The 26,754-nt window shown below is 38.9% G+C and overlaps 1 protein-coding gene and 1 pseudogene across 2 annotated transcripts in view; one reads left to right on the top strand and one right to left on the bottom strand.

The window, feature by feature from the left end:
• BTBD1 (BTB domain containing 1) overlaps positions 1-26,754 on the bottom strand; it is a 56,327-nt gene that overhangs the window by 8,504 nt on the left and 21,069 nt on the right. For both annotated transcript variants that reach the window (XM_017894879.1, XM_017894880.1), the window contains exons 4-5: positions 18,083-18,280; positions 6,597-6,789 (exon numbers count right to left, since the gene is read on the bottom strand). In XM_017894879.1, the coding sequence (XP_017750368.1) occupies positions 6,597-6,789; positions 18,083-18,280 (391 nt within the window). The remainder of the gene's footprint in view (positions 1-6,596; positions 6,790-18,082; positions 18,281-26,754) is intronic.
• Positions 21,019-21,424, top strand: LOC108543993 (fatty acid-binding protein, epidermal pseudogene; annotated as a pseudogene).

The raw sequence follows: 26,754 nt of genomic DNA on the forward strand, positions 1-26,754 counted from the left end.
CCTCTTTTTCATGTAATATGGTAAAAAAAAAATACTACCAATTCACTATATTTAACTAATGCCTTGTTGGATAATCTAGGTTACTTGCAGTTTTTATTATATAATAATGGCATGATGAACAATCTTATAGCTAAATCATTTTATGAAGCCTTAATTATTTTCCTTGGAATACATTCTTAGAAGTAGAATTGCTGATGAAAATAAAAGGCACATTATTTAAAAAAATTTATTTTTATTTCTTTATTTACACAGGGTCTTGCTCTGTCACTCAAACAGGAGAGCAGTGGTGCAATCACGGCTCACTGCAGCTTCAACCTCTTGGGCTCAGGTGACCCTCCTGCCTCAGCCTCCTGAATATCTGGGACCACAGGTGCATGCCACTACCTGCAGCTAACTTTAAAAAAATTATTATTTGTAGAGGCAGGATCTCACTATGTTGCCAAGGCTGATCTTGAACTCCTGGGCTCAAGCGATCCTCCTGCCTTGGCCTCCCAAAGTGTTTTGATTACAGGTGTGAGCCACCACACCCAGTCAAAAGACAGAGTCTTAAGGCTAAATTAGGTAAACACTGTCAAGTTGCTTTCTGGAAAGATAACATTTTATACCCCATAAGGTATAAGGATCATTTTACTCTCAGTCTTATCAACCAGGAGTATTTTTCATTTCCTTTTGCCTTTGAGAAACTGATAGTGACAAATTCCATTTATATTTTGATTATTATTGTTACTATTTGACACAGGATCTCACTTTGTCACCCAGTCTGGAGTGCGATGGCACGACCTCCGCTCATTGCAGCCTCACCTCCCAGGTTCAAGCAATCATCCCACCTCAGCCCCCTAAGTAGCTGGGACTATAGGTACACGCTACCATGCTCAGCTAATTTTTGTATTTTTTTGTAGAGATGGGGTTTCGCCATGTTGCCCAGGCTGGTCTGGAACTCCTGAGGTCAACAGATCCACCCGCCTCAGCCTCCCAAGGTGCGTCGATTACAGGTGTGAGTCACCACGCCCAGCCTATTTATTTGATTATTAATGAGATAAAATATTTGCTCATATATGCTTACTGCCCACTGGATTTTCTGTCTAATGAAATACTGAACTCATGTTCTTTTCTCATTTTCTCTACAGATGAGTTTGTCTTTTAATGTAGATTCAAAAGATCATGTTATATATAGATGATATTTATGCTTTGTTGGTAATATCCACTATAAGTTTCCCATTTGTCACGTATCTTTTAACTTCATGGTGATTTTGTACCTAAAATTTTTGAATTATCTGTTTTCAAAATTATGATATATGCCAAGTTTAGAGAGGTCTACCTCATCCTCATAGTACATAAACATTTACGTGTTCCAGGACTTTCATGGTTTCAGTTTTAATGTTAAAATTTTAATTTACATGAATACGGGTATATGGGATCAGTAAGGATCTAACTTAATTTTCCCAGTGATTAATCTTTCTCTCACCTTTATCATAATCTTTTTTGTTTTTGAGACAGGGTCTTGCTCTGTTGCCCGGGCTGGAGTGCAGTGGTGAGATCACAGCTCAGCGCAGCCTCAACCTCCCAGGCTTAAGCGATCCTCCTTCCTCAGCCTCTTAAGTAGCTGCAATTACAGGTGCATGCACCATGCCTAATTTTTAAATTTTTTTGTAGAGATGGAGTTTCACCATGTTGCACAGGCTGTTCTCAAACTCCTGGGCTCAAAAGTGAGTTCAGCCTTCCAAAGTGCTGGGATTACAGGCGTGAGCCAGTACACCTGGCCATATCATTTTCTAAATGTTTGTTTATGTTAGGTTAGTTTCTGACATCTCTAGTCTGCTCCATACAACACTAATTTCCTATAACTTTACAATACTTTGTCTTGTCATCTGTATTACTCTTATTAAAAGAGAAACATGTACTCTTCCAAATTAACTGCTAAGAATTTTGCCAGCTGGGTGCGGTTGCTCACACCTGTAATCCCAGTACTTGGAGAGGCTGAGGCAGCCAGATCACCTGATATCAGGAGTTCATAACCAGCCTGACCAACATGGTGAAACCTTGTCTCTATTAAAAATACAAAAATTAGACAGGCATGGTGGCAAGCGCCTATAATCCCAGCTACTCAGGAGGCTGAGGCAGGGAGAACCACTTGAACTCGGGAGGCGGAGGTTGCAGTGAGCCCAGATCTCACCATTGCACTCCAGCCTGGGCAACAAAACAAGACTCCGTCACAGAAAAAAAAAAAAAAAAAGAATTTTGCCAAGCCACTCTCCACTACCTAAACTAGTATGTGACTTCTGAAAGAAATTCTCTAACATACATAGGTTAACTTGGAAGACACTGTCCTTATTAAAGTCTGATTCTACTCAAACTTTTCCAGTTCTTCATAAAGCTAATGTACTTTATATTTCTTATTGGGTTTAATCCTACTATTTAATATTATGTTACTGTTATGAATGGGATTATTCACAATACTATAGTAACATTCTATATATATAGTGATATATAAAATCACTGTAATACAGTAACATACTGTAATAGTAACATACTCAAAATATTATTTACTGATATTTACTCAATTGTAACTAAATTCTTTTATATAATAATTTTTTGTGGTAAAATATGTACCATTTTAACCATTTTTAAGTGTACAGCTCAATGGCACTAAATACATTCATATCATTTACAACTGTCACCATTATTCATCTCTGTAACTGAATTTTGATGACATACAGGAACACCAATGGTTTTTAAATATGCTTTGTATAAGTGGCCACTATTCTCTTTTGTTGGTTCTAGTAGTTTTTTGGCTTGACACTAAGGTTATCTAGGTGGACCAGTTGTTCTCAAGAGCAGTTCCACCCTCAAGGAGGCATACTCGATTTCACAAAGGTTTAGGGGCACTACTGGCAAGGAGCCAGGGAAACTAGATTTCCTGAAATGCATAGAACAGTCTCCCATAACTCAATCAACTTTTAGGTGTCTTGCCAGAATTCATGTAGGTAAAAAATCTGTTTATAACTACAAGCCTTGAACCTCATTCCATTTTGTTTATAAACCAGATTTTTTAGTGCATTTTTTTGTTTTTGAGACGGAGTTTCGCTCTTGTTGCCCAGGCTGGAGTGCAATGGCGCAATCTTGGCTAACGGCAACCTCCACCACCCAGGTTCAAGCGATTCTCCTGCCTCAGCCTCCCGAGTAGCTGGGATTACAGGCATGCGCCACCACGCCTGGCTAATTTTGTATTTTTAGTAGAGACAGGGTTTCTCCATGTTGGTCAGGCTGGTCTTGAACTCCCGACCTCAGGTGATCTACCTGCCTTGGCCTCCCAAAGTGCTGGGATTACAGGCGTGAGCCACCGTGCCCAGTCTTCTAGTGCAATTTTAATATTCAGACTTTTACAAGAGGCGACTACCATATAAACAGAAGCAATATACAGTAAATTCTCATTATCTGCATAAGTTATATTTCTTAATATACAGAATTAGCAAATACTAAACCACTGCTCCCAGGGGAAATATGCACGTGTGCGTGTGTGTGTGTGTGTGTGTGTATCTATACAGATACATACATATACACACCTCACATAGATTATAATCTTAAATCCTAAAAACAACTTATCCAGGCAGGCGTGGTGGCTCATACCTGTAACCCCAGCACTTTGGGAGGCTGATGCTGGTGGATCACCTAAGGTCAGGAGTTCGAGACAAGCCTGGCCAACATGGTGAAACCCTGTCTCTACTAAAAATACAAAAGTAGCCATGTGTGGTGGCACATGCCTGTAATCCCAGCTACTTGGGAGCCTGAGGCAGGAGAATCACTTGAACCTGGAGGTGCAGTGAGCTGAGATTGCTCCAGCCTGGACAACAAGAGTGAAACTCCATCTCAAAACAAACCAATAAACACCTCATCCTAGTATATTCTATTTTCTTTATTCCACAAAAGAGAAAACAGAATTTGGAAGTGTTAAGTGACTTGTCTGAGGCTGCCCCACTAAGAGGTGCCAGAGCTGGGATTCAAGCCCCATTCAACCTGCCCAAGAACCAGAGTTTCCTGCACTCCACTGCACTGTTCCTCCCCGTCTCCACCTCTGTAGGAGAGCTGAAACAGGAAACTAGAGCCTTGCCTTGTTCAGCTGCAGCTGGAAACATGCTGGTCTGGCAACTAAAGCCTTTGCTGAAAATGACTAAGAAAGTGCCCAGAGTATTGACTTTACAGGTTACAGATAAATTTCAGCCAGTAGGCAGGTTCAGAAATAGACACCATGAGTAGGATCAACTATATATACTCTTTTACTTGGAACCTTTAAAGAAAACGTAAGTGGCAGCAATGCTGCTCTTGGTATTTAAGACATAACACACAGGTACTGTGCAGCTGAAACTGTCTCATCATGGTGATACATACATGTATAGCAACTGACTACTTCAGTTTGCCTTCTAGTGTTGTCCTGCCCAAAGTCTATGTATTGAACTACATATTTTACTATAAGTTACATTTATTTCCCCTTTATATTATAACTAGATCACTCATCAATTACAAAATGTATAAAGCATATTATCTATGAATTTTATTTCAGGTTAGTAAAGTGGGAATTACAAAATATTTATTAAAAAAAGAGAGAACTGGGTTTGATAGAGTTGTGAACTACTAATGTACATAATGTCATTAGCAAATAATCAATCAGAATTATAATAACACTGCTGAAAACAGCAAGGACAGTAGGCATCTCTGTCTTGAGGTTTCAATAGTTTATCATGGCAAACAAGTATTCTTCTAGGCCTAATCTAGTAAGAATTATATCTAGAATGAAGGTAAAATTTTATCAAAAACCTTTCTGACATCGACTGAAATCAAATTGTTTTTCTTCTTTGATCTGTTGTGAGAATTATACTATACATTTCCTAACACTGAGCCATTCTTTCAATCTCCAAATAAACTCTGTTTGGATCATACAGTGTTATTCTCCTAAGGTACAGATTCATTATCCTAATGTTTTACACAAACTTTCTTCTTTATATTGAGATTGATCTAGATTTTTTTTGTCTTGTCTGATTCCTATATAAGGGTTATGCTTCCTTCAATAATTAACCAAGTAGTATTTTATTCTTTTAATGCTCAAGGAAACTAACTGTTCCTTGAGGATTTGACAAAACTCACCTGTAAAAATCACCTTGTGAAGGGACAGTTCTTTGATAACTTTTAATTCCTTCCATGGTAATTGGTCTATTCAGGCTTTCTTCTTCAGTCAATTTGGTAATTTATATTTGCCTATAAAATGATCCATTCCATCAACATGTTCAATTTATTAGCACAGAATAAACCCAGAATTAAAATAAAATGTCAGCATATAATTATATTCCCGTTTTACTTCTAAATGTGAATGTTTATTACCTTTGCCAGAGGTTTATTTATTTTATTGGTCTTTTAAAGGAACCAGCTTATGGATTTATCAATTCTACTATTTCCAATTCATTAATTTTTGCATTTATCTATTTACTTTCTCTTTTCTTATAGTTCTTTTGCTATTTGTTTTCTAGCTACTTGGGCTGAATGCTTAAATCATTTATTTCTACTCTATTTACTATAAGTAGTTAATTATTATTTTTTATTTGTGTGCAGCTTTGGCCTCATCCCATAAGTTTTTACATATAGTTATTGTGAATTATTATTCAATAGCCTACAAGTACATTTTTAATTTCCATGTTAACTCGAGATTTATAATAGTCCCCCATCCAACCAGATTTCTCTTTTTTAACCAACTTGTTAATTGTGAAAACCGGCACTGATTCTATTTTGACACTTGACCTAAAGAAACACAATACAGCAAAGACAATTTCTTCAACAGGATTATATGCATGCATTTTTCAAGATTCTTGATTTTTTTCTCAAAGCTTTTATAAATGTATAATGAGATATTTTCCCTGCAACATCCATGCAAAGAAAAAACTCACACTAAACATAGTAAGGTTGCATTTATTAATTGTAGCCCTAAGTCTGTAAAAATAATGTTTGATCAATTAAGGTCTAGAGCTCAGCTCACTGGGCAGTGGTGATCCAAACAAAAATCACATAACAGCCAGATGTGGTGGCTTACCCCTGTAATCCCAGCACTTTGGAAGGCTGAGGCAGGTGAATCACTTGAGGTCAGTAGGTCAAGACCAGCCTGGACAACATGGTGAAACCCTGTCTCTACTAAAAATACAAAAATATTAGCTGGGCATGGTGGTGCATGCCTTACAGGTTACTTGGGAGACTGAGGTGGGAGGATCGCTTGAACCCAGGAGGCAAATGTTACAGTGAGAGAGATCGCGCCACTGCACTCCAGCCTGAGTGACAGAGCGACTCCATCTCGGGGGGGAAAAAATCACGTAACAGAAGGTCCAACCCAATCTTTTCTTACTCTATTTTTTTCTTAAGAAGTCACCCTCACTCATAAATCAGTGAGGAGGGCAGGATGCCTCAGTGACTTCTTGACTCCTGTATTAACTTAACTTAAAAGTGTATTAAACAAAGCATAAAATGAAATGTTGGTTAATTATCTCCCATAATACATAAAAAAGGCCAAATGGTAACTGCTACCCCACTCTACCCCGTATCCCCAATATAACAGATACCTGATTCGATCACTCGTCCCACTGTAACCCCAGCGGCTTTCTACTTGCTGGAATCTATTGATGCAGCATTCCTTTCCTCTGAGGCAGCATCTTGGTCGGTCAATGTATTCAACTCGGGGTTTAGGGTTGACAGTAAAATGAAGAAAGAGGTTTACCACTTCACGATCTGACAAAATTCCAGATTGAGCAGGACCTGTGGAAATAAAAACATAAACCTAAAAAAAGCAATTTGATTTCAATTCTTAACTTTGGAATACTCCACTTAAAGTAAATTCAAATCTAGAGAATGTAACATAAAAATAGGGGGAAAAAACCTTAGCATATATAATCTTTGCATATATTTTAAAGTTTTGATAAATCCATTTGAGGTTAAACACATTAATTAAAATGTTAAAAGCATTAATTAGTCAAAACTTAGATCCAGGAATAAATGCTGTTCCTTATGGATGCCAGGAATCCTCCTTTCTCACCTTATATAAAAATCAACTCGAGATGAATCAAAGACTTAAATCTAAGAAACCATAAAAATTCTAGAAGACAGCATCTAGAAAACTCTTCAAGACATTGGCTTAGGTAAATAATTCATGACTAAGAACCCAAAAGCAAATGCAACAAAAACAAAAATAAATGAATGGAACCTAATTAAACTAAAAAGCTTTTGCACAGTGGAAGAAACAATCAGCAGAGCAAACACACAACCCACGGAGTGGGAGAAAATATTTGCAAACTATGCATCCAACAAAGGACTAATACCCAGAATCTACAACTCAAAACAAATCAGCAAGCAAAAAAAAAAAAACAAATAATCCCAGGACAAAGTGTGCAAAGGACAGGAAGAGACAATTCTCAAAAGAACATATACAAGTGTCCAACAAACATATGAAAAAATGCTCACGCTCATCACTAATTATCATGGAAAGGCAAATTAAAACCGCAATAAGGTATCACCTTACTCCTGCAAGAATGGCCATAATTAGAAGAAGAAAAAAAAAAGATGCTGGCGTGGATGTGGTGAAAAGGGAACTCTTTTACACTGCTGGTGGTAATGTAAACTAGTACAATCACTAAGGAAAACAGTATGGAGATTCCTTAAAGAACTAAAAAGGGCCAGGCATGGTGGCTCATGCCTGTAATCCCAGCACTTTGGGAGGCTGAGGTGGGCAGATCACGAGGTCAGGAGTTTGAAACCAGCCTGACCAACATGGTGAAACCCCATTTGTAAAAAAATACAAAAATTAGCTGGGTGCAGTGATGTGCGCCTGTAGTCCCAGCTACTCGGGAGGCTGAGGCAGGAGAATCGCTTGAACCTGGAGGCGGAAGTTGCAGTGAGCCACGATTGCACCACTGCACTCCAGCCTGGGCAACAGAGCGAGACTCTGTCTCAAAAAAAAAAAAAGAACTAAAATTAGAACTACCATTTCATCCAGCAATTCCACTACTGGATATCTACCCAAAGGAAAGTAAGTCATTACATGAAAAAGATACTTGCACATACATGTTTATAGCAGCACTACTGGCAACTGCAAAAATATGGAGCCAAGCTAAATGCCCATCAACCAATGACTGGATGAAGAAAATGTGGTATGTATACATCACAGAATACTACTCAGCCATAAAACAGAACGAAACAAAGGCCTTTGCAGCAACTTGGATGCACTTGGAGGCCATTATTCTAAGTGAAGTAACTCAGGAATGGAAAACCAAATATCATATGGTCTTACTTATAAGTGGGAGCTAAGAAGCTATGAGGAGGCAAAGGCGTAAGAATGATACAATGAACTTTGGGGACTTGGGGGAAATGGTGGAAGGCAGGTGAGCGATAAAAGCCTACATGTTGGGTACCATTCCTAATCATGGTGAAACCCCGTCTCTACTAACAATACAAAATTTAGCCGAGCATGGTGGTGGGTGCCTGTAATCCTAGCTACTCGGGAGGCTGAGGCAGGAGAATCACTTGAACCTGGCAGGTGGAGGTTGCACTGAGATGAAATTGTGCCACTGCACTCTAGGATGGGTGGTGACAGAGTCTTACTCTGTCTCCAAAAAAAAAAAGAAAAAAAAAAAAAGAATAGAATAGCATTCAAATGAAAGATGGAGCTTTCTACCCAGAAAATATCCTTCAAAATGAAGGCAAGCTGGGTTCAGCGGTGTGCCCCTCTAGTCTCAGCTACTCAGGAGGCTGGGGTGGAGGATTGTTTGAGGCCAGAATTTTGAGGCTGTGAATAGCCACTGAACTCCAGCGAGGGCAACATAGCAGGATAGCAGGGCCTCATCTCTTCTAAAAAAATAAAAATAAAAAATAAATAAAAAATAAAAAAGGTAAGATAAAGCTGTTTTTAGACAAAAGACAAAAAAGAGTTGAGAGAATGTGGTTAGTATCCTGCCTGTTCTAAAAGAAATACTGAAGGGAATTTTTCAAGCTAACAGAAATGTTTCCAGATAGAAGCACACATCTGGTCATACAGAAAAAAATGAAGATAACTGAAAGGGCAAATATATAGGCAAATCAAAATGATTATTGACTTTAATGTTTTGTGGGCTTTATAACATACGAAAAATGAAAATACATGAAATAGTAGCACCAAAGGCTAGAGAAGGTTAAATATAGCAAAAGTATCAATAATGCCTTTATTATAGTGTAGAAAATTTTAATTAAAATTTTTTAATTTAATTTATTTATTTAGAGACAGGGTCTCACTGTCACCCAGGTATGGAGAGCAGTGGTGTGATCATGGCTAACTGCAGCCTTGAACTCCTGGGTTCAAGTGATCCCCAGCTCAGTCCCCCAGGTAGCTGCGACTACAGGTGTGTGCCACCACTCCAGGCAAATTTTTAAATTTTTTTTTGTAAAGACAGGGTTTCCCCATTTTGCCGAGGCTGGCCTTGAACTTGACTCAAACAATCCACCCGCCTCAGCCTCCCAAAGTGCTGGGAATAAAGGCATGAGCCACTGTGCCCCACCTAAAAATTTTAATTTTTAAGATTTAATTTAAAAATCAGTAAGAATATATTCTCGTAATAATAAGGGCAACCCACTAAAATAATAATAAAAGACTCTTTAATAAGGGAGGCTGAGGTGGGAGGATCACCTGAGCCCAGGAGGTTGACACTGGAGTGAGCTGAAATCATGTCACTGCATTCCAGCCTGGGTAACAGAGGAGACACTGTCTACAAACAAACAAACAAAAAAAAAAAAAAAAAAAAAAAAAAAGTTTAAAGTTTAAAAAAATTTTAATCATTTAAGTATAAAGTGAATCAAATATTCCAAATAAAAGGCAAAGTCTTTCAGACTGAATTTTTAAAAAATGAAGCTTACAAGAGACATGGTCAAAATAACGTAAGGCTAAAAGTAAAAGGATGAGAAAGACATAGAATTTTAAAAACCTTGAGAAACTATACCAATATCAGACAAAGACTTTAAAACAAGAAGTTTAGGCCGGGCGTGGTGGCTCATGTCAGAACTTTGGGAGGCTGAGGCGAGCTGATCACTTGATGCCAGGAGTTTGAGACTAGCCTGGCCAACATGGCAAAACCCCATCTCTACTAAAAATACAAAATTTAGCAGGGCATGGTAGTGCACGCCTGTAGTCCCAGCTATGAGAACTGCTTAAGCCCAGGAGGTGGAGGTTGCAGTGAGCGAAGACTGTGCCACTGCACTCCGGCCTGGGTGACAGAGGGAGACTCTGTCTCAAAAAAAAAAAAAAAAAAAAAACCCACAAGAAATTTAATTAGATTTAAAGTGAGATAGATTGTAAAGATAAAGAAGCAAATTCAATAAAAAAAAAAAAATCCTGGCCGGGCGTGGTGGCTCAAGCCTGTAATCCCAGCACTTTGGGAGGCCGAGACGGGCGGATCACAAGGTCAGGAGATCGAGACCATCCTGGCTAACCCGGTGAAACCCCGTCTCTACTAAAAAATACAAAAAACTAGCCGGGCGAGGTGGCAGGCGCCTGTAGTCCCAGCTACTCAGGAGGCTGAGGCAGGAGAATGGCGTAAACCCAGGAGGCAGAGCTCGCAGTGAGCTGAGATCCGGCCACTGCACTCCAGCCTGGGTGAAAGAGCAAGACCCCGTCTAAAAAAAAAAAAAAAAAAATCCTAAATTTGAATGTACCTAATGATACAGTCTCAAAATAAAGAAGAAAACTGATGGAATCGAAAGGAAACACATTCTCAAGCATACCCTGAGATTTAAATCTACTTCTTTTAGTAACTGATAGGACAAACAAAAAGCAAATCAATAGACAGATATATAGAAAATTTGAAGATTATTACTATATATTCCTTTCATAAATATAGTATTCAATTTGTTGCACAGATACAGGACTATTCAGGTTTTTCTGCATATAACAAATAAGAATACACTTTTCTCAAGTATACATGAATACTTATTAAAACTACCATATGGGCCAGGTGAGGTGGCTCACGCCTGTAATCCTAGCATTTTGGGAGGCTGTGGTGGGTGGATCACCTGAGGTCACGAGTTCGAGACCAGCCTGGCCAAACACGGTGAAACCCCGTTGCTACTAAAAATATAAAAATTAGCAGGGCATGGCAGCACGTGCCTGTCATCCCAGCTACCCGGGAGGCTGAGGCAGGAGAATCGCTGGACCCCAGGAGGCGGAGGTTACAGTGAGCCGAGATCATGCCACTATACTTCAGCCCGGGTGAAAGAGCGAGACACTGTCTCAAAAATAAATAAAATAAAATAATAAAAATAAATAAAACTACCATATGCTGGGCCAAAGCAGATATCAACAAATTTCAAAGGGCTGAAATGATACAGAATATATTTTCTGACTACACTGGAATTAAGCCAGAAATCAGCAAGAGCAAGATAAGAAGAAATCCCAAATATTTGGAAATTATCTACAATCTATGAGTCAAAAAAAAAAAGCAAAATTAAAATTTTAATCAAATGATAATGAAAATACACATATCAAAACTGGAGGGGAAGGGTGCTGGGAGGAAAAATACAGACTTAAATATATGCATTCAAAAAGAATATAGGTTGACCTTCTAAGTATCTAAAAAAGTCACAAAGACTAATAAAATAACCCCAGCAAATTAAAAGCAAAGAAAGGAAAGGAAGAAAGTAATAAAGAAAAAGGCAGAAAGTAATGAAATGGAAAACATACTATAATACAGAAAATTAATAAAGCCAGAAGTTGGTTCCCAGAGAAAATTAATAATATAAACTCTTAAACACTGGGGGGAAAAAAGGAAATATTTCTAACTTTTGTATGAAGATAATTTTGACAATTTCATTGCAAGAAAAAATATATAGAGAGACTAATTTCTCTCATTCAGTAGTCATAAAATACTTTAAAATTCAGCAAATTAAATCCAGTAATATATAAAAGGATAATGCATAACAACCAAGTCTGATTTACGTAAGGAATCCAAAATAGGTTTAAATTGGAAACTCAATTAATGTAGTTCACTATATTCACAGAATAAGGGGGGAAACTGTTATCATTACCTAAAGAAAATAAAAAATAAAATAATAAAATAATAATAAAAATAACTTGGTTCCTCTAAAAGAAAGCAAGAAAGGAAAAAAAAGAAACAAAAAACAGATGTGACAATTTGTGAAAACAAATTGCAAGATGGTAAACATAAACCCAAATATATCCATTGCACAAATTTACATTAAATGCAAGTGAACCAAACAGTTCAGATAAAAGACAAAGTCAGTCTGTCAGGCACTGGATTAAAAAACTATTGGTTGGGGCCGTGCAGTGGGCTCAAGCCTGTAATTCCAGCACTTTGGGAGGCGAGACGGGCAGCAGATCACGAGGTCAGGAGATCGAGACCATCCTGGCTAACACGGTGAAACCCCATCTTACTAAAAATACAAAAAACTAGCTGGGCGATGTGACGGGCGCCTGTTTAGTCCCCAAGGCTTTCGGGGATGGCTGAGGCAGGAGAATGGTTTAAACCAGGAGCGAGCTTGCAGTGAGCCCAAGATCGCGCCACGCACTCCAGCCTGGGTGACGGAGCAAGACTCCGTCTCAAAAAAAAAAAAAAAAACAAAAAACTATTTGGCATATTCAACATCATTAATCATCTGTGACATGAAACTTAAAACCACAATGAAATACGTCCTCACACCCACACAAATGGCTAGAACTACAAAAATTGACAATACCAAGTACTGGAGAGGATGTGGGCAACCAGAACAAACTCTTATGTCTCTTCACTTTGTTGATGTTAAAGTGTTACAACCACTTTAAGGGACTGTTTGGCAGGATGGCAGGATCTACTAATGCTGACCATATGCACACTCCATGACTTAGCAATTCCACTCATCTATATCCAACAGAAACGTTTACATATGTATACCAAATCACATGTACAAGAATGGCCTCAATGGCCCCCAAACAGAAACAATCCATATATCCAACAACAGTAAAATGCATAAATAAATCATGGCACAGTCATATAACAGAATATTACAAAGCAATGAAAAAGAATGAGCTACTGCCACACTCAACCACATGGATGAATCTAACAGGCATGTTAAGAGAAAGAAGCCACACATAAAAGAATATACACCATATATATGATTTCCTTTATATAAAGTTTAAATATGGACACAACTAATTTATAGAAGACAGAAAGTAGTCACCTTTCAGAGGGAGATTAGTGACTTAAAGGGGCATGACAAAGGCTTCTGGGGTACTAGTACAGTAGGATAAATTAGTTAAATGAGTATGTTCACTTTATTTGTTCATTTTACTATATGGATGTTAAACTTCAATTTCAAAAGTTTGTTTTAAAAAAAACCCAAACACTGATTCTTATCAGCAAAACAAAACAATCTTGGAGAAAATTGGAACAAGTATAAGTCAGAAAGAAAAACTGGAATATATAATATACAAAGAATCAATGTAAGATAAACCGGTAAAAAAAAATTTGAACACACCAACAGAACAACAAAAGACATGAATAATGTAAAGGAAAATAAAAAGGCCAATAAGCGTAATGAAATATAATTCAGCCAGGCACACTGGCTAAGAGGCTAAGGTGGAAGAAGCACTTAACCCCAGAAGCTCATGGCCAGCCTGAGCAACATAGCAAGACTTCACTCTAAAACTAAAATAAAATCGAAAAATAAAAAGTAATACAATTCACAACAATCATGAAATAGTGTTAAAAATAAAACCATATGATTGTCTCAATAGACATGGAAAAAGCTTTCTATGAAAACCAGCATCTCTTCATGATAAAAGCCCTCAACAAACTAGGCATCAAATGAATATCCCCAAAATAACAAGAACCATCTATGACAAATCCACAACCAACATCATGCTGAATGGGCAAAAGCTAGAGGCATTCCCCTTGAGAATTAGAAAAAGACAAGGCTGCTCACTCTCACCACTCCTATTCAACATAGTACTGGTAGTCCCAACCAGAGCAATCAGGAAAGAAAAAGAAATAAAATGCACCCAAATAAGAAAAGAAGTCAAAACTATCTCTCTTCACAGATTATATGCTTCTATACCTAGAAAACTCTAAAGATTCCATCAGGCTGGGTGTGGTGGTTCATGCCTGTAATCCCAGTGCTTTGGGAGGCTCAGGCAGAGTGGATCACCTGAGGTCAGGAGTTTGAGACCAGCCTGGCCAACATGGTGAAAACCCGTCTCTACTAAAAATACAAAAAGTAGCTGGGGGTGGTGGCAAGCACCTGTAACCCCAGCTGGAGGCTGAGGTAGAAGAATCTCTTGAACTTGGAAGGCAGAGGTTGCAGTGAGCTGAGATCACGCCACTGCACTCCAGCCTAGGCAACAAACAGCAAAACTCCATCTCAACAACAACAACCAAAAAAAAAAAAAAAAAAAAGTTCCACCAAAGGCTCCTGGAACTGATAAAGAACTTCAGTAAAGCCTCAGAATATAAAATTAATGTACAAAAGTCAGCATCATTTCTATACACCAATAACGTTCAAACTGAGAGCCAAATTATGAATACAATCCCATTTACCATGTCCACACAAATAATAAAATACCTAGAAATACATCTAACTAAGATGTATTTCTAAGATGTATTTCTATCAGGTATTTTTACATCCATACATCCTGGTTAGATGTATTTTTACTAAGTAAAAGATCTCTACAAGGAGAACTATAAAACACTGCTGGAGGAAATCACAGACGACACAAACAAATGGAAAAATGTTCTATGCTCATGGATTGGAAGACTCAATATCATTCAAATGACCGTACTGCCCAAAGCAATCTACAGATTTAATGCTATTTCTATCAAACTACCAACATCATTTTTCACAGAACTAGAAAAATATTCTAAAATTCACATGGAACAACAACAACAAAAAAAAGCCTGAATAGCCAAAGCAATCCTAAGCAGAAAGAACAAAACCAGAGGCATCACATCACCATTGGGTTTCAAACTATACTATAAGGCTACAGTAACCAAAACAGCATGGTATTGGTACAAAAACAGACACATACACCAAAGGAACAGAAAAGAGAACCCAGAAATAAAGCTGCAGACCTACAGCCATCTGATCTTTGACAAAGTTGACAAAAATAAGCAATGGGGGAAGATCCCTCTATTCAATAAATGGTACTGGGATAGTTGGCTAGCCATACGCTGAAGAATGAAACTGGACCCCCACCTTTCACCATACACAAAAATTAACTCAAGATGGATTAAAGATTTAAAGTAAGATTTCAAACTGTAAGAATCCTAGAAGAAAACCTAGGAAACACCACTCTGGACACTGACCTTGGGAGATAATTTATGACAAAGTCCTCAAAAGCAATTGCAACAAAAACAAAAACTGACGAGTAAGACATAATTAAACTTCCTAATTAAAGCTTCTGCACAGTAAAAGAAACTATCAACCCAACAAATGGACAACCTATAGAATGGGAGAAAATATTCACAAACTATGTGTTTGACAAAGGTCAAATATCCAGGAGCTATAGGGAATTTTAACAATTCAATAAGAAAAAAAAACCTCTTAAAGTGGGCCAAAAAATATGAAGACATTTCTCAAAAGAAGACATACAAGCAGCCAACAAACATGAAAAAAATGCTCAACATCACTAATCATCAGAGAAATGCAAATCAAAACCACAATGAGATACCATCTCACACTCCTCACTCCTCAGAATGCCTATTAAAATAAATAAATTTAAAAAACCAGTTGCTGGCGAGGCTACAGAGAAAAGGTAATTCTTACTCACTGATGGTGGGAATATAGACAAGTTTAGCCATTGTGGGAAGCAGTCTGGAGATTTCTCAAAGAACTCAGAACTACCAAGGTCGGGCACAGTGGGTCATGTCTGTAATCCCAGCACTTTGGGAGGCTAAGGCAGGTGGATCACTTCAGGTCAAGAGTTCAAGACCAGCTTGCCCAACATGGCGAAACCCTGTCTCTACCAAAAAATACAAAAAGTAGCTGAGTGTAGCGGTGGGCGTCTGCAGTCCCAGTTACCTGGGAGGTTGAGGTGGGAGAATTGCTTGAACCTAGGAGGTGGAAGTTGCAGTGAGCTGAGATTGTACCACTGCACTCCAGCCTGGAGTGAGGCTCTGTCTCAAAAAAAAAAAAAAAGAAAGAAAAACACACAGAACTACCAGTCAACACAGCAATCCCATTACTGGTTATATATCCAAAAGAAAATAAATTGTTCCACCAAAAGACACATGCACTCATATGTTCATCACAGCACTACTCATAACAGCAAAGACATTGACTCAACCTAGGTGTCCATCAATGGTAGACTGGGTAAAGAGAATGTGATACATACATACACACCCATGGACACACACACACCACAGAATACTACACAGCCATAAAAAAGAACAAAATCATGCCTTTTGCAGCAACATGGATGCAGCTAGAGGCCATTACTCTAAGCGAGTTAATGCAGAAACAGAAAACCAAATACCATATGTTCTCACTTGTGGAAGCTAAACATTGGATACAAATGGACATAAAGATGGAAACAATGCCACTGAGCACTGTTAAAAAGGGGGAAAGAGGAAGGGACAGAAGCAGGAAAAGAGTTGAAAAACTAACTACTGGATATTATGCTCACTGCCTAAGTGATGCGATCAATTGTACCTCAAACTTCATCATCACATAATATACCCATGAAACAAATCTGTACGTTACCCCCGAATCTAAAATAAAAGCTGAAATTATTTTTTAAAAAATTGAGGGCTAGGCGCAGTGGCTCATGCCTATAATCCCAGCACTTTGGGAGCCCGAGGTGGGCAGATCACCTGAGGTCAGGAGTTCGAGACCAGCCTGACAAATATGATGAAACCCTGTCTCTACTAAAAATATAAAAATTAGCCAGCTTGTGGTGGTGCACACCTGTAATCCCAGTTACTCAGGAGGCTGAGGTGGGACAATCGTTTGAACCCGGGAAGTGGACACTGCAGTGAGCTGAAATCACACCACTGCACTCCAGCCTGAGCAACAGAGGGAGACTCTGTCTCAAAAAAAATAAAAAATAAAAAATAAATCACGAGACTTTTCTTTCTTTTGAATCAACCTGGCCATGATTTAAAGGCAGATAATAGTCAATTATGATATGGTTAATGAAAACAGGTCATAAGTGGTCATGGAGACTCAAAACAGATCTGATTTTAACCAGAAGCATCAACCTTAAGAGTCAAACAGGGGCTGGGTGTGGTGGCTCACACCTGTAATCCCAGCACTTTGGAAGGCTTGAGCCCAGGAGTTCAAGACCAGCCCAGACAGGATGGTGAGAACCTGTCTCTACAAAAAAAGTTAAAAAATTAACTGAGCATGGTAGTGTACACCTATAGTCCCTACTATTTGGGAGGCTGAGGTGGGAGGACTAATTGAGCCTGGGAGGTGGAGGCTTTAGTGAAATGTGTTTGTGCCATGGCACGCCAGCCTGGGCAACAGAAGGAGACTGTCTCCAAAAAAAAAAAAAAAAAAGTCATAAAGATCTGTCATAATCTGGGGCAAGGCACTCAACCTCTCCCAACTTCACTTCTCTAACCTACACAATATGGATAATATAATTTTGAAAGGCTTAAATGAAATCATACACTTGCATATATGTTTGTCATGTGATTAGTACTGAATAAATAACAGCTTCTTTTCCTCTCTGGCACAGGGAGACTGATAAACTTTTTTTTTTTTTTTGAGATGGAGTCTCATTCTGTCGCCCAGGCTGGAATGCAATGGCATGATCTCGGCTCACTGCAACCTCCGTCTCCTGGGTTCAAGCGATTCTCCTGCCTCAGCCTCCCGAGTAGCTGGGATTACAGGCGCCCGCCACCATGCCTAATTTTTTTGTATTTTTAGTAGAGATGGGGTTTTACCATGTTGGCCAGGCTGGTGTCGAATTCCTGACCTCAAGTGATCCACCTGCCTCGGCCTCCCAAAGTGCTGGGATTACAGGCGTGAGCCACCATGCCCAGTCCTGACAGACTATTAAAACAGTTTCAAATAGATTTTGGTGAATTTATACCCTTACCTGCTGCAAATTCCTCAATTGTCATCAGTGGGAACCGGATTAAGGAAAGTGCTTTTCCTAGAACTTTTTGTTTATTCCCAAAAGTCACAGGTAATTGTTGTCTCTGACATTCTGCTTCTGCCCAGCGTACAACAGCTCCAAAAAGTCGACTTTCTCGAATACTGAGTGTGTCTCTCTCTAGAACTGCACAGAGTGTATCTACAGGCAAAATACAAAATAAACCCAATTAGAAATACTTTAGCTCTCTAACCAAGCAATACCAACAGACATAGTTATATTAAGTTTTCAGATCTCAACAAAAAATAGGTTAGACACTTAAAACTACAGACTTTAAACTTTACAATACAAATAATTAATGGACTTAAACTCAAAAGTGTTCCACAAAAATTAGTTTAACAATCAATTGGCCGGGCGCGGTGGCTCAAGCCTGTAATCCCAGCACTTTGGGAGGCTGAGACGGGCGAATCACGAGGTCAGGAGATCAAGACCATCCTGGCTAACACGGTGAAACCCCGTCTCTACTAAAAAATACAAAAAACTAGCCGGGCGAGGTGGCGGGCGCCTGTAGTCCCAGCTACTCGGGAGGCTGAGGCAGGAGAATGGCGTAAACCCGGGAGGCGGAGCTTGCAGTGAGCTGAGATCCGGCCACTGCACTCCAGCCTGGGCAACGGAGCGAGACTCCGTCTCAAAAAAAAAAAAACAACAACAACAAAAAAACAATCAATTTATTACTTACCATACATGCAATATTAGATATAGTACTCTCCTTATATATTTATGCCATTTATCAAGTAAACTCAACTATCCAGAATAAGATTAACAAGCCACAGAAAAAGGTTCCAAGTTAATTACATAAATTCTTAAAGTCTACAGATTATAATTCATTCATTCATTCAGTAAATACTTATTATTAAGCACTCACTATGTGCCAGGTACTATTAGGCACTGATAAATCTTTTTTTTTTTGTGGGGGGAGGGATAGACAGTCTCATTCTGTTGCTCAGGCTGGAGTGCAGAGGCACAGTGTCGGCTCAATGCAACCTCTGCCTCTTAGGTTCAAGCAATTCTCCTGCCTCAGCCTCCTGAGTAGCTTGGATTACTGGCATGGGCCACCACAGCTGGCTAATTTTTGTATTTTTAGTAAAGACAGGGTTTCACTATGTTGGCCAGCCTGGTCTCGAACTTCCGACCTGAAGCGATCTGCCTGCCTCAGCCTTCCAAAGTGTTGGGATTACAGGCGTGAGCCACTGCGCCCAGCTGGCACTGATATGTCACTGAACAAAAAGTTAAAAATTCCTGCCCTCATGGAGCTTACCTTCTAATGAGAAGAAACACATTAAATAAACACAAGTAAATTAGAGTATCTTAGATGATATACGTGGATAAATATAACAGGTTAAGGAGAATCAGAAATGCAGTTTAAAATAGGAAGGGACCAGGCATGGCGACTCATGCCTGCGGTCCCAGCACTTTGGGAGGCTGAGACAGGAGCATGGCTTGAGCCCAGGAGTTTCAGGCCAGCCTGGGTAATATAGTGAGACCTCATCTCTACAAAAAAGTTTTTAAAAATTAGCCAGGCATGGTGGCATGCAACTGTAGTCTCAGCTACCCAGGAAGCTGAGGCAGCAGGGTCACTTGAGCCCGGGAGGTTGAGGCTGTAGTGAGCCATGATCATGCCACTGTACTTCAGCCCAAGCAACAGAGACAGACTGTGCCAAAAAATAATAAAATAAAATCGGGTGGTTTAAGCAGGCTTCATTTATGCCAAGACTTGAAGGAAGTGGGGGAGTAAGCCAAATAGATCCCTAGAGGAAGAGTATTCCAGGACTAAAAGTATAGAGGCTCTCATATGAAAGTGTGCCTGGCATATCTGAGGAATGGTAAGGAGGCCAACGTAGTGGAGTGGAGTGAGCAGGATGGAGGAGTAGCAGGCAAGGAGGCCAGAGGCTGTGGGGAGCGGGGGCAATCATGCAGCACCCTGTAGATCATTTGGCTTTTACTCTGAGTGACATGGAGAATGCCTGGAGGGTTCTAAGTTGTCACATTTTATGTTCTGAAAGGATTGCCCTGGCTTCTGTGTTGAGAAGAGGCCATAGTGGAGACAATTTATCAGTTGGAGGCTCTTGCATCGATCCAGGTCAGGGATGGTGACCTGGACAAGGGGGGGTAGGAGTAGAAGTGATGAAACTGATCATATTTGGAATATATTCTGAAGGAAGACTCAATTAGATTTCCTAACAGATTGGATGTGAGGTGTGACTTAAAGAGAGGAGTCAAGAGTAGTTATATATAGCTTATGCACTGGAGGGATGAGGGTAGCATCAACCAAGATGGGAAAGATCACAGAAGGTGCAGGTTTGGGGTGGAGAAAGAGCTGAAGTTTCATTTTAGACATACTAAGTTTGAAATTCCTATTTGACATCCAAGTATAAACATCATGTCTGTACCTCAGGTCCTCACTCAGAACCCTTTTCCTCTTATGATAGGCAAAATTAAAATAAGCTCAGTTACTTTTAAGTTCTAGCAGCCCAGAAGCAATAAGTTCAGAAGAGAAAGGGGCTTTAGAGGCTAATATGCTAGAATGAAATGATAAACTGCAATCTAACAGGGATAGAGAAAAGAGGAAATTCGTGAAAAGAAGACGTTAAGCACTTGAAAAGAATAGCAATCAAGGGTCTTATAGAGTTTTTTTAAAAAAAAAAACACTTCACAGACCTGAGGGTTTTACTGTACAATACTAATGTAACTGATAGTATGAATAATCGCGAGAATCCTAAATTATATTCGGTATATATTGTTTAACAGGTAGGTAAAATAAAATATGTCTTAGATTTCTCAAAGGGTCAAAATAAATACCCCAGTTCGACAGCACGCTATCCACGCCAACTTCAACCCCACTCTGCACGCCCGCCTGCCTGTGCCCACCCACACCCACCATGGCCACAGTTCAGCAGCTGGAAGGAAGATGGCGCCTGGTGGACAGCAAAGGTTTTGATGAATACATGAAGGAGCTAGGAGTGGGAATTGCTTTGCAAATAATGGGCACAATGGCCAAGCCAGATTGTATCATCACTTGTTATGGCAAAACCTCACCATAAAACTGACAGCACTTTGAAAACAGCACAGTTTTCTTGTACCCTGGGAAGGAAGTTTGAAGAAACCACAGCTGATGGCAGAAAAACTCAGACTGTCTGCAACTTTACAGATGGTGCATTGATTCCGCATCAGGAGTGTGATGGGAAGGAAAACACAGTAACAGGAAAATTGAAAGATAGGAAATTAGTGGTGGACTATGTCATGAACAATGTCACCTGTACTAGGATCTATGAAAAAGTAGAATAAAAATTCCATCATCACTTTGGACGGGAATTAACTAAGAGAATGACCAAGCTCAGTTCAATGAGCAAATCTCCATACTGTTTTTTTTTTCATTACTGTGTCCAATTATCTTTATCACAAACATTTTACATGCAGCTATTTCGAAGTCTGTTGGATTAATTAGGATCATCTCTTTGGTTAATAAATAAATGTGTTTGTGCTAATAAAAAAATAGTAATAAATACTCCAGTTCCTAAAAAAGGACAGTTCTAGATGGATAGGAAAATCTCTAAAGAACCTAGATAACATAGGCACTTCTACGAAATATCTAATAGTTATACTTTATATTAAATTTAAATAAAAATGAGTATGCTATACTTACACACAACATAAATCAATTAAAGCATTAAATATGATTACATTATCCAGAAATACATAACAGATAAACATTTCTTTAAATACTTTTCTACAATAGGGGCAGGCACAGTGGCTCACTCCTATAATCCCAGAACTTTGGAAGGCTGAGGCGAGTGATCACCTGAGGTCAGGAGTTTGAGACCACCCTGGTTGGTCAACAGGATGAAACCCTATCTCCACAAAAAATACAAAAATTAGCTGGGCGTGGTTTACAGGCAGGCGCCTGTGTAATCCCAGCTACTCGGGATGCTGGGGCAGGAGAATTGCTTGAACTCAGGAGGCAGAGGCTGCAGTGAGTTGAGATCACACCATTGCACTCCAGCCTGGGTGATAAGAGCAAAACTCTGTCTCAAAAACAAAACAAACAAACAAACAAAAAAACCTTTTCTGCAATGGTCTACACATGCTAAGAGCCAAATGTGTGCTTAATATCAAACATAAGTAATATACTAGCAAAGGTATCAAAGTCCCAGACTTTAATAACATGTTAAAAATAAACTGGTTACACATAATTTTTTTTAAAAAAATCAAACTTTAGTATCTCTTATTGTAGCTAAGCGGATGAGTATAAACTATGGCACCAGCAAGCCCTTTCACAAGTAAATTAAATGCAATCAATATGCCACAATACTTGTCGGATTAAGAATATACAGTGATGACAATATTTAACCATTTGATGGAAAACCAGAAGACTTTGAACCTACATGTCTCCACTTGGTATGCTAATAACTTCTGCAGAGATAAACACATAAACTTTATTACTAAAAAAAAGCACATCATACTACCCTTGGTGTAAATTCATTTTGTTCTATCAACATGATAAATTATCTTCTTCCTTTAGCAAAAGGCTGTAAGAAACAGTATCTCTTCCTCCAGAACACATATTCAAATCCCAGAGGAGAAAAAACATCCTGAGAATATAAGACAGCTATAAAAAGCTCCTGAAGCCAGCCCTTTCTTTCAGTTCCCAGTCTTCTCTTGAATTACCAATTTCTGGGGCTGGACATAATAGATCACACCTGTAATCCCAGCACTTTGGGAGGCTAAGGTGGGCAGATGGCTTGAGCCCAGGAGTTCGAGACCTACCTGGGCGACATGGTGAAACCCCCTCTCTACCAAAATAATAATAATAATAATAACATTAATAAAAAATGTTTTTTAATTAATTACCAATTTTTAACAAGTACATTTGAAACAAACTAGTCTATGGGGTAGAAAGACAAACACATAAGTCTTCTACTGGCAGATGTGTTAAAGAAAGAGGTTAAAGCTGAGAACCAAATAAAGATCAGAAAAAAACAGCAGATTGTTTCATAAATGTAACACAATATTGAATTTTCATATAAACAACTGTGAGTCAAATCAAATGACCAAATATTTATTGGGCTTCTACCCTGTACAAGGCACATACTTCAAGATTAGCAGGCTCCAACAGCATGCATAATTTAAGAGCTATTTATAAGGTATACGTTACCCAGATGCAAGCAGTAAAACTTCAAATGACAACAGACTGAAGAACAAATGAAGCATTTGACAGCCCCTAACAGGAAGGAAATTAGGATTACGTAATGTTTCATTAACAACTTGGGCAGTGTTTAGGGCTCTCAAATATCCAGTAACTCAACAGATACCACATGCAGGTGCTGGGGAGGAACCTGATTTAGTCCCTGTCCTTCAGTATATTATAAGCAGTGTATTATTTGTTCCCAAGGTACTGTGCAATATACAAACGAACAACAGGATGTTAGAACAGAGGAATATACCAAGCATCACGGAGGAGGGTGGGGTATCAGCTCTCAAAAAATAAGTCATGTGGAAGTGTTATTTTAGCCAAGATCTTAAGACTGCGTGAGAGCCAGCCAAGATGAGAAGAAAAGGCATTATTCTAGACACAGCCAGTCAGTCCAGCTGATCAACAAATATCGGCTGAACATGTACTATATTCTTCTGTCTTTGGTGCTAGTGATACACTTGTACACAAGACAAAGTCCCTGCCTTCAAGGAGTTTACAATCTAGGAGAGAAAAGCAGACAATCAACATATATATATATACACACAGAGAGACAAATACCTAGATAAGACTTTCAGAGAGCAATGTCTATTACAAGGAAATTAAATCAGAGTAAGAGTAATGGAACAGAGATTGCTTAGGGGAACACAGTATCTAATTAAGTAGGTCTGAAGTCTCAGGTCTCCTTTAATCTGAGATGCAAAGATTCAGGGGGAGAAGGATTCTAATCAGAAGGAATAGCAAATACAAAAGAATGGAATATAAATAATCCTGGCCAGCATATATGGGACTTGAATTAGGGGGAGAATGGTAGGAGACAAAGTCAGATGTAGGTAGTGACTTCCAGCTATTTACCAAAGATGTTTTCTCTTCTTCATGAGGTGTGACTAGTCTGCATCTCCTGGCTTCCCTAAAAGTTAGGTGAGATCTTGCAACTGAATAGGACCAATAAAGTAACAGCGAAAATGTAGGTGCTATATCAGGGTCAAGGCTTTTAATACGTGGGTATTTTCCCTATCCACACTTTCTCCCATCTGCCAGCAAAACACAGATAATAGCTAGGCTCCAGCGAATGACAGAACAACAAGACAGAATTACCTATTGACTATAATACTCCCTTGGTCTGTTATATGAGTGTGAAATCAACTTCTTTTGTGTTTGAGCCAGTCTGCACTTTTGGGTCTATTTCTTACCACAGCCTAGACTAACATACCCTGACAAATACAAGGCCTGATTTCACAGGGCCCTGTGAGCTTTGATAAGGAATTTAAATTTTATGCAAATGGAAGTGGGAAGACACTGGAAGCAAGGAAGTTATATGGCCTGATTTTTTTACTTATAAAGATCATTTTAGCTGCCATGTAGAGAATGGAGCGTATGGGAGCAAGCCTGGATGAAAGGACAGATGACAAGAGACCACTGCAATTATCCAGGTAAAAGAGAATGGTGGCTTAGACTACATGGTAGCCATGGATATGGTAAGAAGTGGTCAGACTCAGGATACATATTCAAAGTACAGCCATGAGCATCTGCTGATAAGACCACATGTGGGGTATGAGAAAGAATAATCAAGAATAACTGGAGCGTTTAGCCCAAGCAATCAGGTTCATGGTGGTGTTGCTAAGGAAGACTGAAAACAGTTTGAAAGGAACAGAAAAGACCTAACAGACGGTGAGGGGAATCAATGGTTCTCCTTTAGCTGTTCTGTTTCAAATGCCTATAAAATCTCCAAATGAGGATGTCAAGTAGACAGTTGGGTATATGAGTTTGTAGCCAAGAAGAAGACAGGGATTGAAGATACCTATTTTGGGTTATCATCATAAAGATAGTATTTAAAGCCATTGGCCTGGATTAGATCTCTCTACTCTCCTACAAGACAAAATGTACATCGTTAGCCTATCATTAGATGGTCCTCTATCACCTGGGTTTAACCTGCCTTGCACCTCCTTCCTCTTACACATTTATACCTGAGGTTCCACTTGCCCCTAATGCCCTCCCCTCTCCATTATCCAAATACAGTAAGTCCTCAATGTATGGGTTCTTGGAAACTGTGACTTCAAATGAAACAATGTCTAACGAAAGCAATTTTGCCGTTGCTTTCTGATGAGCTGATACAAACAAGAGTTAAGTTTTTACGGCTTATTTCTGGTCACAAAAATACCACCAAGCTTCTAAATACTCAAAGCACTTCTAAATTAAACAGTGAAATAAATGTGAGCTATACATACATTTAAGAAAGATTAATAAAGACAAGAAAGACAATCATTTACCCAATTTTTGGTGAATCAGTGAGTGACAGTGGTCACAGCGGCGGTGGGTTAAATCCAGAAGTAAACGTTTACAAAGTGAAAATTTTGAGGAGCACCTCCCACACAACGCAGTTCAAAATCAAGTAACATAGTGGGCTTCCCGAGCGCTTTCATACTATGTCATTTATCATCAAACGTTTGTATGATTATCATATACTTTACAAATTTTTACTTGATAAATCATTTTCCAATCCACTTATTCCAGGTCGACTGTAGCTTTAACTTCTTACTTTAACACATCTGCCAGTGGCTTGGTACAGGCAGGAACCAATCCCACACAGTACGTCATTTCATCACAGGGCACACTCACATACACTCTCATCCAGACTGAGGCCATTTAGACATACCAAAGAACCTAACATGCACATCTTTGGGATGTGAGAGGAAACTAGAGTGCCTGGAGAAAACCATGAAGATATAGGAGAAGATGTAAACTCTATAGATAGTGGCCTTCCGCCAGGAGTCCACGTTTTTCTTATCAACATTATAATGAAACGACATTATTCAAGGACCTACTGTACTATCCATTCCTTAAGGCTCATATCAGAACCTCCTCTGTCAAAATTTTCCAAACACTACTGTGATCTGAAGTAATCACTCTATTTTCTGAATTTGCATAGTAATTATTTTCTACATATCTAATTTAGAAAAGACAGAAATCACTTTTTACCATATGCCCTCTCTTGTTTTTTTTTTTTTAATTTTTATGTTAAGTTCAGGGGGACATGTGCAGGTTTGTCACACAGGTAAACTTGTGTCATGGGCATTTGCTGTACAGACCATTTCATCACCCATGTATTAATGCCCTCTCTTCTAAAAGCGTTTTAAATCTTAATTTTCAAATATTTGTTCCTTGATTCTCCAATTAGACGTTTCCTTAACAAGACAACTCGCCTCTTACTCTTTTTTATATTTCCTGTGGACTCTAGAATAATGCCATGCATATGGTGAGCATTCAATGAATATTTGATTTGAAATCTTTTAACAGGCAATGAGGTAGATAAGACTTTTAGAAATATTTTCCCTAAAACAAAAGAAAGCAACACTCTGAGAGAGACTTCAGTCATTTGGGAAAGCCACTAATTTAAAAACAGCTCCTTCTCCAACAAGGCTGACAA

This window comes from Rhinopithecus bieti, unplaced genomic scaffold (assembly GCF_001698545.2).
Source record: "Rhinopithecus bieti isolate Rb0 unplaced genomic scaffold, ASM169854v2 scaffold_26298, whole genome shotgun sequence".
Classification (NCBI taxonomy): Eukaryota; Metazoa; Chordata; class Mammalia; order Primates; family Cercopithecidae; genus Rhinopithecus; species Rhinopithecus bieti.